The 13,585-nt window shown below is 39.2% G+C and overlaps 2 protein-coding genes across 2 annotated transcripts in view; both read left to right on the top strand.

Annotated features, from left to right (window-relative positions):
- The window catches only part of LOC145468667 (neogenin-like), a 114,450-nt gene that overhangs the window by 49,890 nt on the left and 50,975 nt on the right, over positions 1-13,585 (top strand). The window lies entirely within an intron of this gene.
- The window catches only part of LOC145468668 (protein sidekick-1-like), a 26,300-nt gene extending 12,715 nt beyond the window's left edge, over positions 1-13,585 (top strand). The window contains exons 8-14 of the mRNA XM_081452380.1: positions 1,135-1,434; positions 5,904-6,203; positions 8,141-8,437; positions 9,446-9,742; positions 10,100-10,396; positions 10,852-11,136; positions 11,555-13,585. Coding sequence (XP_081308506.1) covers positions 1,135-1,434; positions 5,904-6,203; positions 8,141-8,437; positions 9,446-9,742; positions 10,100-10,396; positions 10,852-11,136; positions 11,555-11,661 — 1,883 coding nt within the window. The 3' untranslated portion in view covers positions 11,662-13,585. The remainder of the gene's footprint in view (positions 1-1,134; positions 1,435-5,903; positions 6,204-8,140; positions 8,438-9,445; positions 9,743-10,099; positions 10,397-10,851; positions 11,137-11,554) is intronic.

Below are 13,585 nucleotides of genomic sequence, written 5' to 3'. Positions count from 1 at the left end.
GAGTAGCCAATCAAAAAGCGACAAAAGCTATTGACAATGTTCGCGACCTTTTGAATAAAATTTACTTATCTTTATTTACGGCAAGTTAACGCCTCTTTTCCCCTCATTTATTACCAGCATTTGACCATTTTGGGGTCTTGTTATTGTAAAAAACAAGTTTACGTCAGTTTTTTTATAGGCCTGTCCTCTTATTGATGATAAATTTCGTCATAACATTTTCAAAGTTTACTGCGGAACCATTCGCCTTCGGCTCGTGTCTCCACGGCCACTTTGACAATGTCATGACGCAACTTATCATCAATAGACAGACGCATAAAAAGATGACGTCAATTTGTTAAATATATACGCAGTATTGAAAGTACAGTTAGGCCAGTGCCCTATCTTTAGCGGACAGTTGTCAGAGTTCTAAAAATATGTATTAAAATATCAGTTTTATACTGCAAACCAGATTTGCGTTAAGCGACCATCACTGTTAAGCGGCTGGGGTCACCGTTTTGCCGTTCCAACCAGAAAATTATTTTCGAATTGTTTCCATACTCTATTAAACGGCCAACGAAAATATGGTTTGTCATTTCTTTACCCTGCTGCAGCTGATGAAAGGAAAGAGTGAGAAACTTTACTTAAATAAAGAATGTACATAAGCACATCCGTCAATATGCTAGGTACCTTTGTTGAAAGCAAAATCAGGGGATTGTGTCCTGTACTCCAGGGTATCATTGCACAGCCGCTTGCTTGGCCATTTGATTTCGTTTAAGCTTTTTTCTAGTTCTTTTGAGCGGCTACGCGTTTTTTCTGTGTTAGGCGTTGAAACATTGGACGTTTCCACCACATACAAGGCAAATTTATGCTGATTAAACGCATGTCAAATGGTCACACTTTTGTAAGTGACCCATACTCATTTCTCAGGGCCGGCTTCTTAATAGGCGTTTGACTCCAACAACCTTTCTGTTATGCCGTGTTCCTTGTACGTACATATCATGGGTGTACAGTATTCACGCTGCATCAGGCAACTAACATTAAACATGTCTTGGACAACCTTAAGAAACACTTCTTTTAGAAATCTTCGTAGGAATCATATATGAAAGCCTAGTGACAATCATTGCAAAATTAACTCGTTTTGAACTTTTCTATCAGAACCTGACGGTGCTCCACAAAACGTAAGAGGCCAGAACAGCAGCTCAACAAGCATCTTAGTCATGTGGGATGAAGTCCCAGCTGATAAACAGAATGGTATCATCACCGGTTACACCATTACATACCACTCACAAACAGAGAATGACAATGGAAATGTTTTGGTTGGTGCCAATGATCGTCAAAAGAATTTGACAGAACTAAAGGAGTACGTCAACTACAATATCACAGTGTTTGCATCTACTTTGAAAGGAGATGGACCAGCCAATGACCCTGTTATTGTAGTTACAACAGACCAGGACAGTAAGTAATTTTAATTTGAATCCTTTTCTTGTGGGTGTTATGGTGGATTTTGTGGCTGCTTGGTTCTTGTTTGTTAATCACTTTTGAGCTGACCTCTTCTGCGTAGAATGAGCTTTTTTAGCCGGTCAGAGGGTAAAAAAACGTATCATTGATATCAAATTTGTGTAAGTAACGATCTCAAAGAAAATAACCCGTGAGTTTTGCAAGTATAACTGGGTAGAAATGTTCGATATTAGAATTTCATAAACGGTTTACATGATAAGAGATCATATAGGGAAAGTCTGCATAGTACGAGCCAAGTTGCCCATAGGGCAGGCGCGTATCTCCGGTTTCAGTGACATCAAGCGACTAAGAGTTTTTCTACTTCTCCCTGGTTGAGATGCTAGTCCATTGCATGATTAGCCCCAGCATTAAGTTCGGCAGTACCCATTTCTACACCTGGGTGGAGAGAGGCACTGTGAGAGTTAAGTGTCCTGCCCAAGAACACGACACAATGACATTTGATGTCTTCGATCAGGACTCGAACCAGGACCTCTCGATTCCGTGGCGAGCGCACTAACCATGGGGCCGCCGTGCCTTCACAATAGATCATATACATGTACAGATAATTTTCATTCCTTTAGTGTGTTAAATCAAATCATTACAGGAACACCAAGGATTGTTTTTTAAACAAAAACGATCGATTTTAAGCAATATTGGAAGTACAGCTAAGTCGTCACCCTCTCTGTACCCGGTCGCAAAAATGTACTAATATAATCAGTTTACAAGTGAATATATGAAAAATCATATATTTGAACTGCGAAGAAAGAAGTATGAAGGCATGATTGATCATCGTAGTTATGCACGCAACTTAAGCGGTTGTGAAATTAAAGCCTGGGTTTTTATCCCGTTCAGGCCTAGAAATTTTTTTCAGGCTTTAATTTCACAACTGCTTAAGTTGTGTACATAACTACGATGATCAATCATGTCTTCATAATTCTTTCTCCGCAGTTCAAATGTATGATTTTTCATATATTCACTTGTGTTCTTCACCATCTACGGGTATATTTACCGGTATATTACGAACTCTTGGGCTTGATAGCTCAGTTGGTAGAGCACTACACCGTTATCGCAGAGGTCATAGGTTCGAATCCCGTTTAGGCCTGAATTTTTTTTTTTCTTTCAGGCTTTAATTTCACAACTGCTTAAGAGCAGCTTCGCCTAAATATCAACTAGACTTGGAAATAGCGAAAAAATCGAATTTCTTCAAATTCGCCCACAATGAAGCCCTACGGGCACTAGTTACAAAAATATTGTTTTAAGCTCGATAAATCAAAAATTATTTTTTTACGCAATTTTTTCGTTTCGATGTCCCAAATCGGCCATAATCGATCGAAAATGAGCGGCATATTCAGAGGCTTGTAAACTCAAAAGTAAAAATCTTCATTACAAACTGATGGTACGTCGTATTTGTACTTTCTTTCTTGTCTATTTAGAGCTAAATAGATCGCGATTTGATTAGAACTAAAATATTTGATGAATTTTCTAAATTAACGGCTCAAGACAGCTTAACAAGAGGTCTACATTTAGCCTATTTTCAAATGCTAAAAAGGCGTTCTGGTACACGGCTTTTCCCAAAACGACTAGTTTGGTCTGAAAGAGCATTGTTTTTTCTTCAAATTAGTGAAATAAAATTTTTGGGTAAATAAAATCGTGAGCGCTGAGATAGCGAACTAAATGCAGCACTTCTTTCTGAAAACGTGACCTTTGACCCAAGCGTTACGAAACCGATTACTGCAAGAAAACCCGGAAGAAAAGCAAACACTTCGTTGTTTTGAAACAATTTCTGGTGATATCTCTCCGAAACCATGCCTGCAAGAAACTCTTTCCAGATGTGAAATCTTACAGGGTCGAAGAAGGAGCTAAAGGGCGCATTTTGTTACAATAACTTTGTTTGCTGAGAATTGACTTGAAGTCAATTCCAGTGAAATTTGCAAACTTGAAGTATGTTAGCCGATACTTACCTGAATATTTATATTTACAGAAGAGTCGTCTTCTTGGATTAACCCTTCAAAAGAAGCTAGACCCAGATCTGGAAACCTCTAAAAGAAGAAATGTTTAATGTTCCGTGACCTGCCCGCAGCTATAAATTCCATGCACATGCCGACCGCATGTCGTAAAACTAACTGACCTCCACTGACAGTTTCCTAGGGCAACCCCAAAATAAAGAATCGCCAAAAATGTAAAGTGAAATTTGCTGTCTTCATGAACAGTTAGAAGCTAGAGTCAAGTTCCATTACCTTTTGAAAGTGCTCGATTTTACTTTGTTCACTCAATAATTACTGTCACGTTCGAATACTGCGTAGTATCGGTCACGCCAAAACACTGTAGACCATATGCAGACTGAGTAAGTTTCCCACACAAAGTCTTGTATGCGTTTGTCTATTGAATCTAACGTCAAATACTGCGCTTGTGTGGCCTGTGGATAAATGACAAACGTTCAGATATATTGAACACTATTTTGTAACTAGAGCCAAAAAAAAATGAGTCAAAATGAAAGGTCCAAACAAGTGTCTGCAGTCTGCACGGTCTGCACTGTTTTGGCGTGACCGATTCGCGGAATTCGAGAGTGACAGTAAGAAGAATTGAGTGAACAAAGTCGACGCAAACAAATAAAATCAAGCACTTTGAAACGGTGATGGAACTTGACTCTAGCTTCTAACTGTTCATGAAGACAGCAAATTTCACTTTACATTTTTGGGGATTGTTTATTTTGGGGTTGCCCGTGGAAACTGTCAGTGGAGGTCAGTTAGTTTTACGACAAACATGCGGTTGGCATGTGCATGGAATTTATAGCTGCGGGCAGGTCACGGAACATTAAACATTTCTTCCTTTAGAGGTTTCCAAATCTGAGTCCAGCTTCTTTTGAAGGTTAATCCAAGAAGACGACTCCTCTGTAAGTATAAATATTCAGGTAAGTATCGGCTAACATACTTCAAGTTTGCAAATTTCACTGGAATTGACTTCAAGTCAATTCTCAGCAAACAAGGTTATTGTAACAAAATGCGCCCTTTAGCTCCTTCTTTGACCCTGTAAGATTTCATATCTGGAAAGAGAATCTTGCAATCATGGTTTCAGAGAGATATCACTAGAAATTGTTTCAAAATAACGAAGCGTTTGCTTTTCTTCCGGGTTTTCTTGCAGTAATCGGTTTCGTAACGCTTGGGTCAAAGGTCACGTTTTCAGAAAGAAGTGCTGCATTTAGTTCGCTATCTCAGCGCTCACGATTTTATTTACCCAAAAATTTTATTTCACTAATTTGAAGAAAAAACAATGCTCTTTCAGACCAAACTAGTCGTTTTGGGAAAAGCCGTGTACCAGAACGCCTTTTTAGCATTTGAAAATAGGCTAAATGTAGACCTCTTGTTAAGCTGTCTTGAGCCGTTAATTTAGAAAATTCATCAAATATTTTAGTTCTAATCAAATCGCGATCTATTTAGCTCTAAATAGACAAGAAAGAAAGTACAAATACGACGTACCATCAGTTTGTAATGAAGATTTTTACTTTTGAGTTTACAAGCCTCTGAATATGCCGCTCATTTTCGATCGATTATGGCCGATTTGGGACATCGAAACGAAAAAATTGCGTAAAAAAAATAATTTTTGATTTATCGAGCTTAAAACAATATTTTTGTAACTAGTGCCCGTAGGGCTTCATTGTGGGCGAGTTTGAAGAAATTCGATTTTTTCGCTATTTCCAAGTCTAGTTGATATTTAGACGAAGCTGCTCTTAAGTTGTGTGCATGACTGCGATGATCAATCATGTCTTCATACATAATCAGTTTAATATTGCAAACCAGATTTGCGTCAAGTGACCACCTCTGTTAAGCGGCAGAGGTCACTGCTTTGCCGTCCCAACCAGAGATTTTGTATTGTTTTAACACTCTATTTAAGGGCCAACGAGAATATTGCTTGGCATTACTTTATCCTGCTGCATTTGATGAAAGGAAAGAATGAGAAACTTAACTTGAATAAAGAGTGTTCATAGGCACATCAGCATGATAGATGCCTTTGTTGAAAGCACAATAAGGGAATTGTGTCCTGTACTCCAAAGTATGATTAAACAACCACTTGCTAGGCCATTTGTTTTCGTTCAAGGTTTTTTGTAGTTCTTTTTTTGGCGCCTAAACTTTTTTGTCTCTTTGCGTTAAGAAATGGAAGTTTCCATCACATCCAGTGTTAATTTCTGGTAAGCACCTATTTTCCGTGGGTTGCTTAGACGTTTAGCTGCAACAAACTTTCTGTTACAACATGTTTCTTGTATGTACATATCACGCGTGTACAGTATTCACGCTACATCAGGCAACTAACATTAGACAGGTCCTTGACAACCTTAAGAAACACTTCTTTTAGACATCTTCGTAGGAATCATATATGAAAGCCTAGTGACAGTCATTGCAAAGCTAACTTGTTTTGAACTTTTCTATCAGAACCTGACGGTGCTCCACAAAACGTAATAGGCCAGAACAGCAGCTCAACAAGCATCTTAGTCATGTGGGATGAAGTCCCAGCTGATAAACAGAATGGTATCATCACGGGTTACACCATTACTTACCAGTCACAAACAGAGAATGACAATGGAAGTGTTTTGGTTGGTGCCAATGATCGTCGAAAGAATTTGACAGAACTAAAGGAGTACGTCAACTACAATGTCACAGTGTTTGCATCTACTGTGAAAGGAAATGGACCACCCAATGACCCTGTCATTGTAGTTAGAACAGACCATGACAGTGAGTAATTTTAATTTGAATCCTTTTCTTGTGGGTGTTATGGTGGATTTTGTGGCTGCTTGGTTCTTGTTTCTTAATCACGTTTGAGCTGACCTCTCCTGCGTAGAATGGGCTTTTTTAGCCGGTCAGAGGTTAAAAAAACGTATCATTGATATCAAATTTGTGTAAGTAACGATCTCAAAGAAAATAACCCGTGAGCTTTGCATATATGACTGGGTAGGAATGTTTAGTATTAGAATTTCATAAACGGTTTACATGGTAAGAGATCATATAGGGAAAGTCTGCATAGTACGAGCCAAGTTGCCCATAAGGCAGGCGCGTAACTCCGCTTTCAGTGGCATCAAGCGACTAGGAGTGTTTCTACTTCTCTCTAGTTGAAACACTAGTCTATTGCATGATAAGCCCCAGCATTAAGTTCGCCAGTACCCATTTCTACACCTGGGTGGAGAGAGGCACTGTGAGAGTTAAGTGTCCCGCCCAAGAACACGACACAATGACATTTGATGTCTTCGACCAGAACTCGAACCAGGACCTCTCGATTCCGTGGCGAGCGCACTAACTATGCCTGTTAATAGACCATATACATGTACAGATAATTTTCATTCCTTCAGTGTGTTAAATCAAATCATTACGGGAACATCAAGGATTGTTTTTTAAACAAAAACGATCGATTTTAGGCAGTATTGGAAGTACAGCTAAGTCGTCACCCTCTCTTTACCCGGTCGCAAAAATGTACTAATATAATCAGTTTACAAGTGAATATGTGAAAAATCATATATTTGAACTGCAGAGAAAGAAGTATGAAGGCATGATTGATCATCGCAGTTATGCACACAACTTAAGCGGTTGTGAAATTAAAGCCTGGGTTTGTATCCCGTTCAGGCCTAGAATTTTTTTTTTTTTTTTTTTTTTTTTTCAGGCTGTAATTTTACAACTGCTTAAGTTGTGTGCATAACTACGATGATCAATCATGTCTTCATACTTCTTTCTCCGCAGTTCAAATATATGATTTTCATATATTCACTTATGTTCTTCACCATCTACGGGTATATTACGAACTCTTAGGATAACCAGCTCTCAGACGGCTTGATAGCTCAGTTGGTAGAGCACTGCACCGTTATCGCAGAGGTCATAGGTTCGAATCCCGTTCAGGCTTGAATTTTTTTTTTTTTTTTTTTTTCCTTTCAGGCTTTAATTTCACAACTGCTTAAGTTGTGTGCATAACTACAATGATTAATCATGTCTTCGTACATAATCAGTTTAATACTGGAAACCAGATTTGCGTTAAGTGACCATCTCTGTTAAGCCGCAGAAGTCACTGCTTTGCCGTCCCAACCAGAGATTTTGTATTGTTTTAACACTCTATTTAAGGGCCAACGAGAATATTGCTTGGCATTTCTTTATCCTGCTGCATTTAATGAAAGGAAAGAATGAGAAACTTAACTTGAATAAAGAGTGTACATAGGCACATCAGCATGATAGATGCCTTTGTTTAAAGCACAATAAGGGGATTGTGTCCTGTAGTATGATTAAACAACCACTTGCTAGGCCATTTGTTTTTGTTCAAGGTTTTTTGTAGTTCTTCTTTTGGCGCCTAAACTTTTTTTGTCTGTGTGCGTTAAGAAATGGAAGTTTCCATCACATCCAGTGTTAATTTCTGGTAAGCACCTATCAAGTGGTTTCACTTTTGTAATTGACCCATGCTCATTTTCCGTGGGTTGCTTAGACGTCTAGCTGCAACAACCTTCCTGTTATACCATGTTTCGTGCATGTACATATCACGCGTGTACAGTATTCACGCTACATCAGGCAACTAACATTAGACATTTCCTTGACAACCTCAAAAAACAGTTGTTATAGAAGTCTTCGTAGGAATCATATATGAAAGCCTAGTAACGATCACTGCAAAGTTAACTTGTTTTGAACTTTTCTATCAGAACCTGATGGTGCTCCACAAAATGTAACAGGCCAGAACACCAGCTCAACAAGCATCTTAGTCACGTGGTATGAAGTCCCAGCTGATAAACAGAATGGTATCATCACGGGTTACACCATTACATACCAGTCACAAACAGAGAATGACAATGGAAGTGTTTTGGTTGGTGCCAATGATCGTCGAAAGAATTTGACAGAACTAAAGGAGTACGTCAACTACAATATCATAGTGTTTGCATCTACTGTAAAAGGAAATGGACCAGCCAATGACCCCATTGTTGTTAGAACGGACGAGGATAGTAAGTATTTTTTCCTGACTGACTAACTGAGTGATAAGTACACTTTGAATAACCAAGAACTAACCATACTTTACGAAATAAGTAAGTCAGAACGTTTTTAGCCAGGAAAGAACATAACAGTCGAAAGACTGACAAACCATTTGCCCTTTGGAATTTAGAAATGTTGGTTTTTTAGAGAAAGAAAAACCGCAAAAGCCGGAGAAAAACCAGACCAGAACGAACAACAAACTCAACCCACATATGACGCCGTGTCTGAACTTAGGCCACATTGGTGGGAAGCGAGCTCTTTGACCACTACGCCATCCGTTATGATGGTTACTTTTTATATTCAAACGTTGGTCAGCATCCAAGCTGCTTCAAGTTTATTTTCGGTTGATAGTTGACTCGGGCTAGGCCCTCGTCGACTATCACGCGATAAAAATCGAGAGCGAATAATTTGATTGTTTTAGTACAAGTCTACTTGTTGTTAAAAATATTATCTAAATCCTCTTCGCAGACACTTTGTAAATGCAAAGTAGCTACCGCTATTTGTTATCAACCGCACACTTCTAGGCTACTCACTAATCTGTAACAGAATAGACAGCGTGTAGTGCAGTCAAATAAGAGAACGGCATTCGTGATGGAACGCTAGTAGATTTATACTATTTAAAATAATACAAATGTGATTCTCATTGAAAAATCAACAAGATTTCCGCAAAATGGGCAATTTCATACATTAGCAAGAGGAATCAGGTAAAGCTTGTCAACCCCTTCCTAAATGCAATGTTGTTTAGGATTAAGAAGCACCCTCTTTGTAATAATAGCATCGTCTTGAGTCTTGAATCAGCTACTTGGAGGCTAATCAAAGTCATCACAGTGTTACAGTCAGTAGCATTTGTTATTCAGAATTAGAAAAATTGTTTAGTTTGCTTGATGTACATGGTGTACATGGTGAAGTTGTTGCCGGGCTGAAACAGTGTTACGTCATGTTAGCAGATAAAAATCTAACACTTTTTATATTCCTTTCAGGACCTAGCGCTCCCCCCCAGGATTTAAGATTAAACGACACAACTTCCACTTCACTTTTAGTGAGGTGGAATGAAGTTCCAGCTGCGGACAAGAACGGTATCATTCGTAGTTATACCGTGAGCTACCAGGCGATCAGTTCTTTACTCGTTGAAAACACAACAGTCTATGTTCCAACACGTGAGGTGAATCTAACTGGGCTGATAAAGAATATGAACTACAGCGTCAGAGTTTTGGCGTCTACCGACAAGGGAGATGGACACTACAGCGATCCCGAATTTTTCGTTACAAACCAAGATGGTGAGTTAGCGTTCAGATTTCCTCGCATTATTTGGGAATAATCATACAAGTAAAGGTGTTCAGAAGAGATGTAACAAATAAAGGCTAGAGACGCTATATAGTAAGATCTATTATGGGTTGAAAACACGAAACGCTGGAAAACTTTTAAGGAGTTCAGATAGTTACAGGAAAAAACCCTGGACAAGAATGAAGAGGCTAACAAACCGTTTGTAATTTGATTTCTATCTGTTAATTTGTTTGTGATCGTCATTGTCCATTCCCTCGCGGTAGAGATCCGGGCTCTCTTAAACGTTATCTGTATATATCCGTTTAATAGCTGCGATACCATTACTATCAATACCATTATTCTTTGTTCAGTACCTGGTGCTGCTCCTGAGAATGTGAGAGGACACAACACCAGCTCAACTAGTATCTTAGTCACCTGGTGTGAAGTGCCAGCAGATAAACAGCACGGTAAAATCCTTAAATACACTGTCATTTACGAGGAGTCCGAGGGAGATGCAGAGACGATGGTATGGGTTGATTCACCCTCCCGTCAAATTGAGTTAACAGAACTTATAAAGTATACGGCATACAACATCCAGGTGTTAGCTGCAACTTTGAAAGGTGATGGACCACGCAGCAATCCCATCACTGTATGGACGGACCAAGATGGTAAGTACGAGGAAAACAACATTAAATTTTTGGTGCAGAGGTAGGGAGACTCGGTTGGTTTTCAACTCATGCCCTCAACTAAGGTGAAGAGCATGCAGAAAAGTTGGCTATAAGGCTATATTCATGTGCAAATCATTGTCGCCACTAAAAACAAACAATATACAAGTCGATAACAGGTAAGGGTAATAGCCTGTGTGAAAACTTAGTGGCCATCAGGACGGACACACAGTCTTGAACAGGAGAAAACTATTTTACAGGAAAAGTCGTTTTTTGATCATTATCAAAATTTTTAAAGAAAAACAAAATCTTAAGTGGAATGGTATACCATAAAATAAGTACATGGACAATCCCTTTCCCTTCCCATCGGCACTAATAGTAGTTAATCTCAATATAACAACTGGTATTAACCCTACTTGCACCCAGTTTACAAAAGCTCAAATTTTTGTATGTTGCAGTACCTTCGAAGGCTCCTGTACTTACTTCTGTAAAGGTACTGAGCAGTACTAGTGTCGAGGTGGAATGGCAGCCAGTTCCTGAAGAGTTTACACACGGTGTCATTACAAAGTACGTCATATTCTACACAGCTGAGAGAGGGACGGACGAAAAGGAAGTACCTGCGTCGCTTCTGAAAGCGGTCGTAAATGGGCTTAGTCAGTCTACAACATATTTATTTCGAGTTAGGGCTGAAACTGTGAAGGGTGCAGGTCCAAAAAGCGATCCTAAAAATGAGACAACTGAAGGTAAGGATATGTATGCTTTTCATGAACACGGCAAATAGCAGTTACCAAAAATTCAGCTGTATAGTAAAGCAGTAAGACTTGAAGCAAATGAACAATATTATTTTGAAATTGAGCGAAACATCTAAATGGCAGTAATTAATGCTGAAGTTGGACTGTTCAAACGAAGTGATACAAGCAACACCCGTGGTAGTATTATCCACGATAGAACTGGGTACTATGTCTTAAAATTACTTTAGAGGAGTATGGCCCATATGTGGGATCAACTCTCTCACCTTTCTTCATTGTGCGTTGAATATTGGCTAGGAAAAACTATCAACTTCCAAACGTAAGTTCCTGCCAAAATCAGTTTCACCTTGCCAGATAGTATGTTGACGTTTCAATCAAACTAATGTACCTATACCTATATGTTGTTTTTCAGACCCACCGACCGCTCCGACGCCTCCCGATGGCAACATTGGAACAACAGAAGTGTCTGTCCCCTTTAAAACTAAGAAAGAGTTAAGTAATGGCAAACCTGTCAGGTAAGTGTTTTGAAATTTTGCCTTCGGTTGCTCTGTAACGCAGATTGTGCTGGGCCTCACTGAGTGTGTAGGGGATCGATCTTGTGGGTTTTTGTACTTCAGCTTACGTTACGATTTTCTATTTTGAAGAAGAAAGTACATAAAGTTTCTAAGACTACCTAGTAGCTTGTTAATTTTTAATTTCAAAGTTAAAAACAAAATTTCAAGAAACAGTTAAAGTGCACCTAACCCCCAAATTTTTTTTTTCGCTAAAACGAATCTACTTGTTATTTAAAATACCTCTACGAAAAAATTTTTGGATTCGGTTAAATCCTCGATTTTCTGTGCCCCGACGAAATCTCGAAAATAGCGCCAAAACACCGCCATTTTGTTTCACGACCGAGTTTGAGGAGAATGGGTCCAGCGGCTGTTGTGACGTCTACCCAGGAAGGTCGAATATCTCACGTCCTCTCATTTCCTTCACGATGGTGCAATACACATTCGAAAAGTGCACAGAAATGCCTTCCAGAAGTGCTATCGGCTGTTGCAGCAATATCCCAGATCTAAAGAAAGATATACTGTACAATTTACTGGCGATGATCGGTCCAATAAAGACATACACGATGGTTGATTTTGGTGAACCGAAACGAGCGAACTGAGTCTGTGAGAACCATTGAAGAACTCTCACTTGAATTTGTTCCGTAGACTTTCAAACCCTATTTTCAAAATTTTCTGCTTAAAGCCAACCAGCAATTTGTCGAAATACTACCGACAACCTATGTCTTCCAATCCCGCAGTATTTATAACATAGCCGGCAAAGTTGTGTGATCGATCAAGAAGCGTTACGACCAAATATACTGATATGTAAATAGGTCGCAACTGTACGCCGCCAACCAACACTTATTTCTCTTTCGATTTAGATAAAAGTCGAAGATTAATCCTTTAGAATTACATGATAACAAAATTGTTACACTCACAGAGTTTTTCGAAGGTTTGGAAATCAGCAGTGCGACAAACATTCTATGCAATAGTGTCGAAAATATGACCGCGTAACATTCATGTCTGCGGACCGCTTAGGGAACACATCCTTTTCGCTTATCCGACGAATTTCACTGCAAACTTTGAAAAAAATTTAAACTGGTTATTTGGAGTTACGACTTAAAACGTGTGAAATCGGTAATTGTATGAAATGTTTTCTTCCCAATTCCGCCTTGCTTCCCGCAGCTTCAAAAATACAGGCCCAAACAATTCTACGATTTTCAATCAATCGAAGCCAGTGTTTTGGAGGTCATCAAGTCTCAAAAACTGCAACACTTACGTCGCTCTTACAAACATGAAGCATCCCAGAAAGTAAAACACAAACTGGATTTAATAGAACAACCATACCTTGACAAAATACATTCTCGCAAAGGACAAATGTAAACGGGCTATAAACACGCGTGGGAGTCTTGTGTTTAGGTGACGAAATTACCATCCAAAGCAGTCCTTGAGTTTTCATTCCTGCTTTTCGTTTGCCTGCTCCTCCACTTCGTATCTAGCTTTCCATTCCTAATATACAAGCAGCTCGTCCGCAAAGAAGTCTTCCCTGTCGTCGCTTGAAATATTGCAAATTGTTCTCAAAGCTCTAAGCAGTGAGTTCACATTTGTCGAACGTGCTCGATCGAAGTTTATTTCGGTGTCTTCCGAATCGAAACCTAACTCTGACTCCGGTGACGAAAAAGAAATGATTCTGGAACAAAACTTGGACGTTTTAGTCCCAAAATATATTGGAATGATTTCTTTTGTTTTTCATTTTCTCAAGCAAATACAGAGAGCTGACTGAGGCGCCATTGTGTTTGGTTCCTGGGTAGACGTCATCAGCAAAGCCGCCCCAGACTCCCTAAAACGCGGTCGCGTAACACTTCAGGTGCGACTTTGAAAGGACACAGAAAATCGAGGATTCAACCAAA

This window comes from Orbicella franksi, chromosome 14, assembly GCF_964199315.1.
Source record: "Orbicella franksi chromosome 14, jaOrbFran1.1, whole genome shotgun sequence".
NCBI lineage: Eukaryota > Metazoa > Cnidaria > Anthozoa > Scleractinia > Merulinidae > Orbicella > Orbicella franksi.
This window is presented reverse-complemented; position numbering and strand designations above follow the sequence as displayed.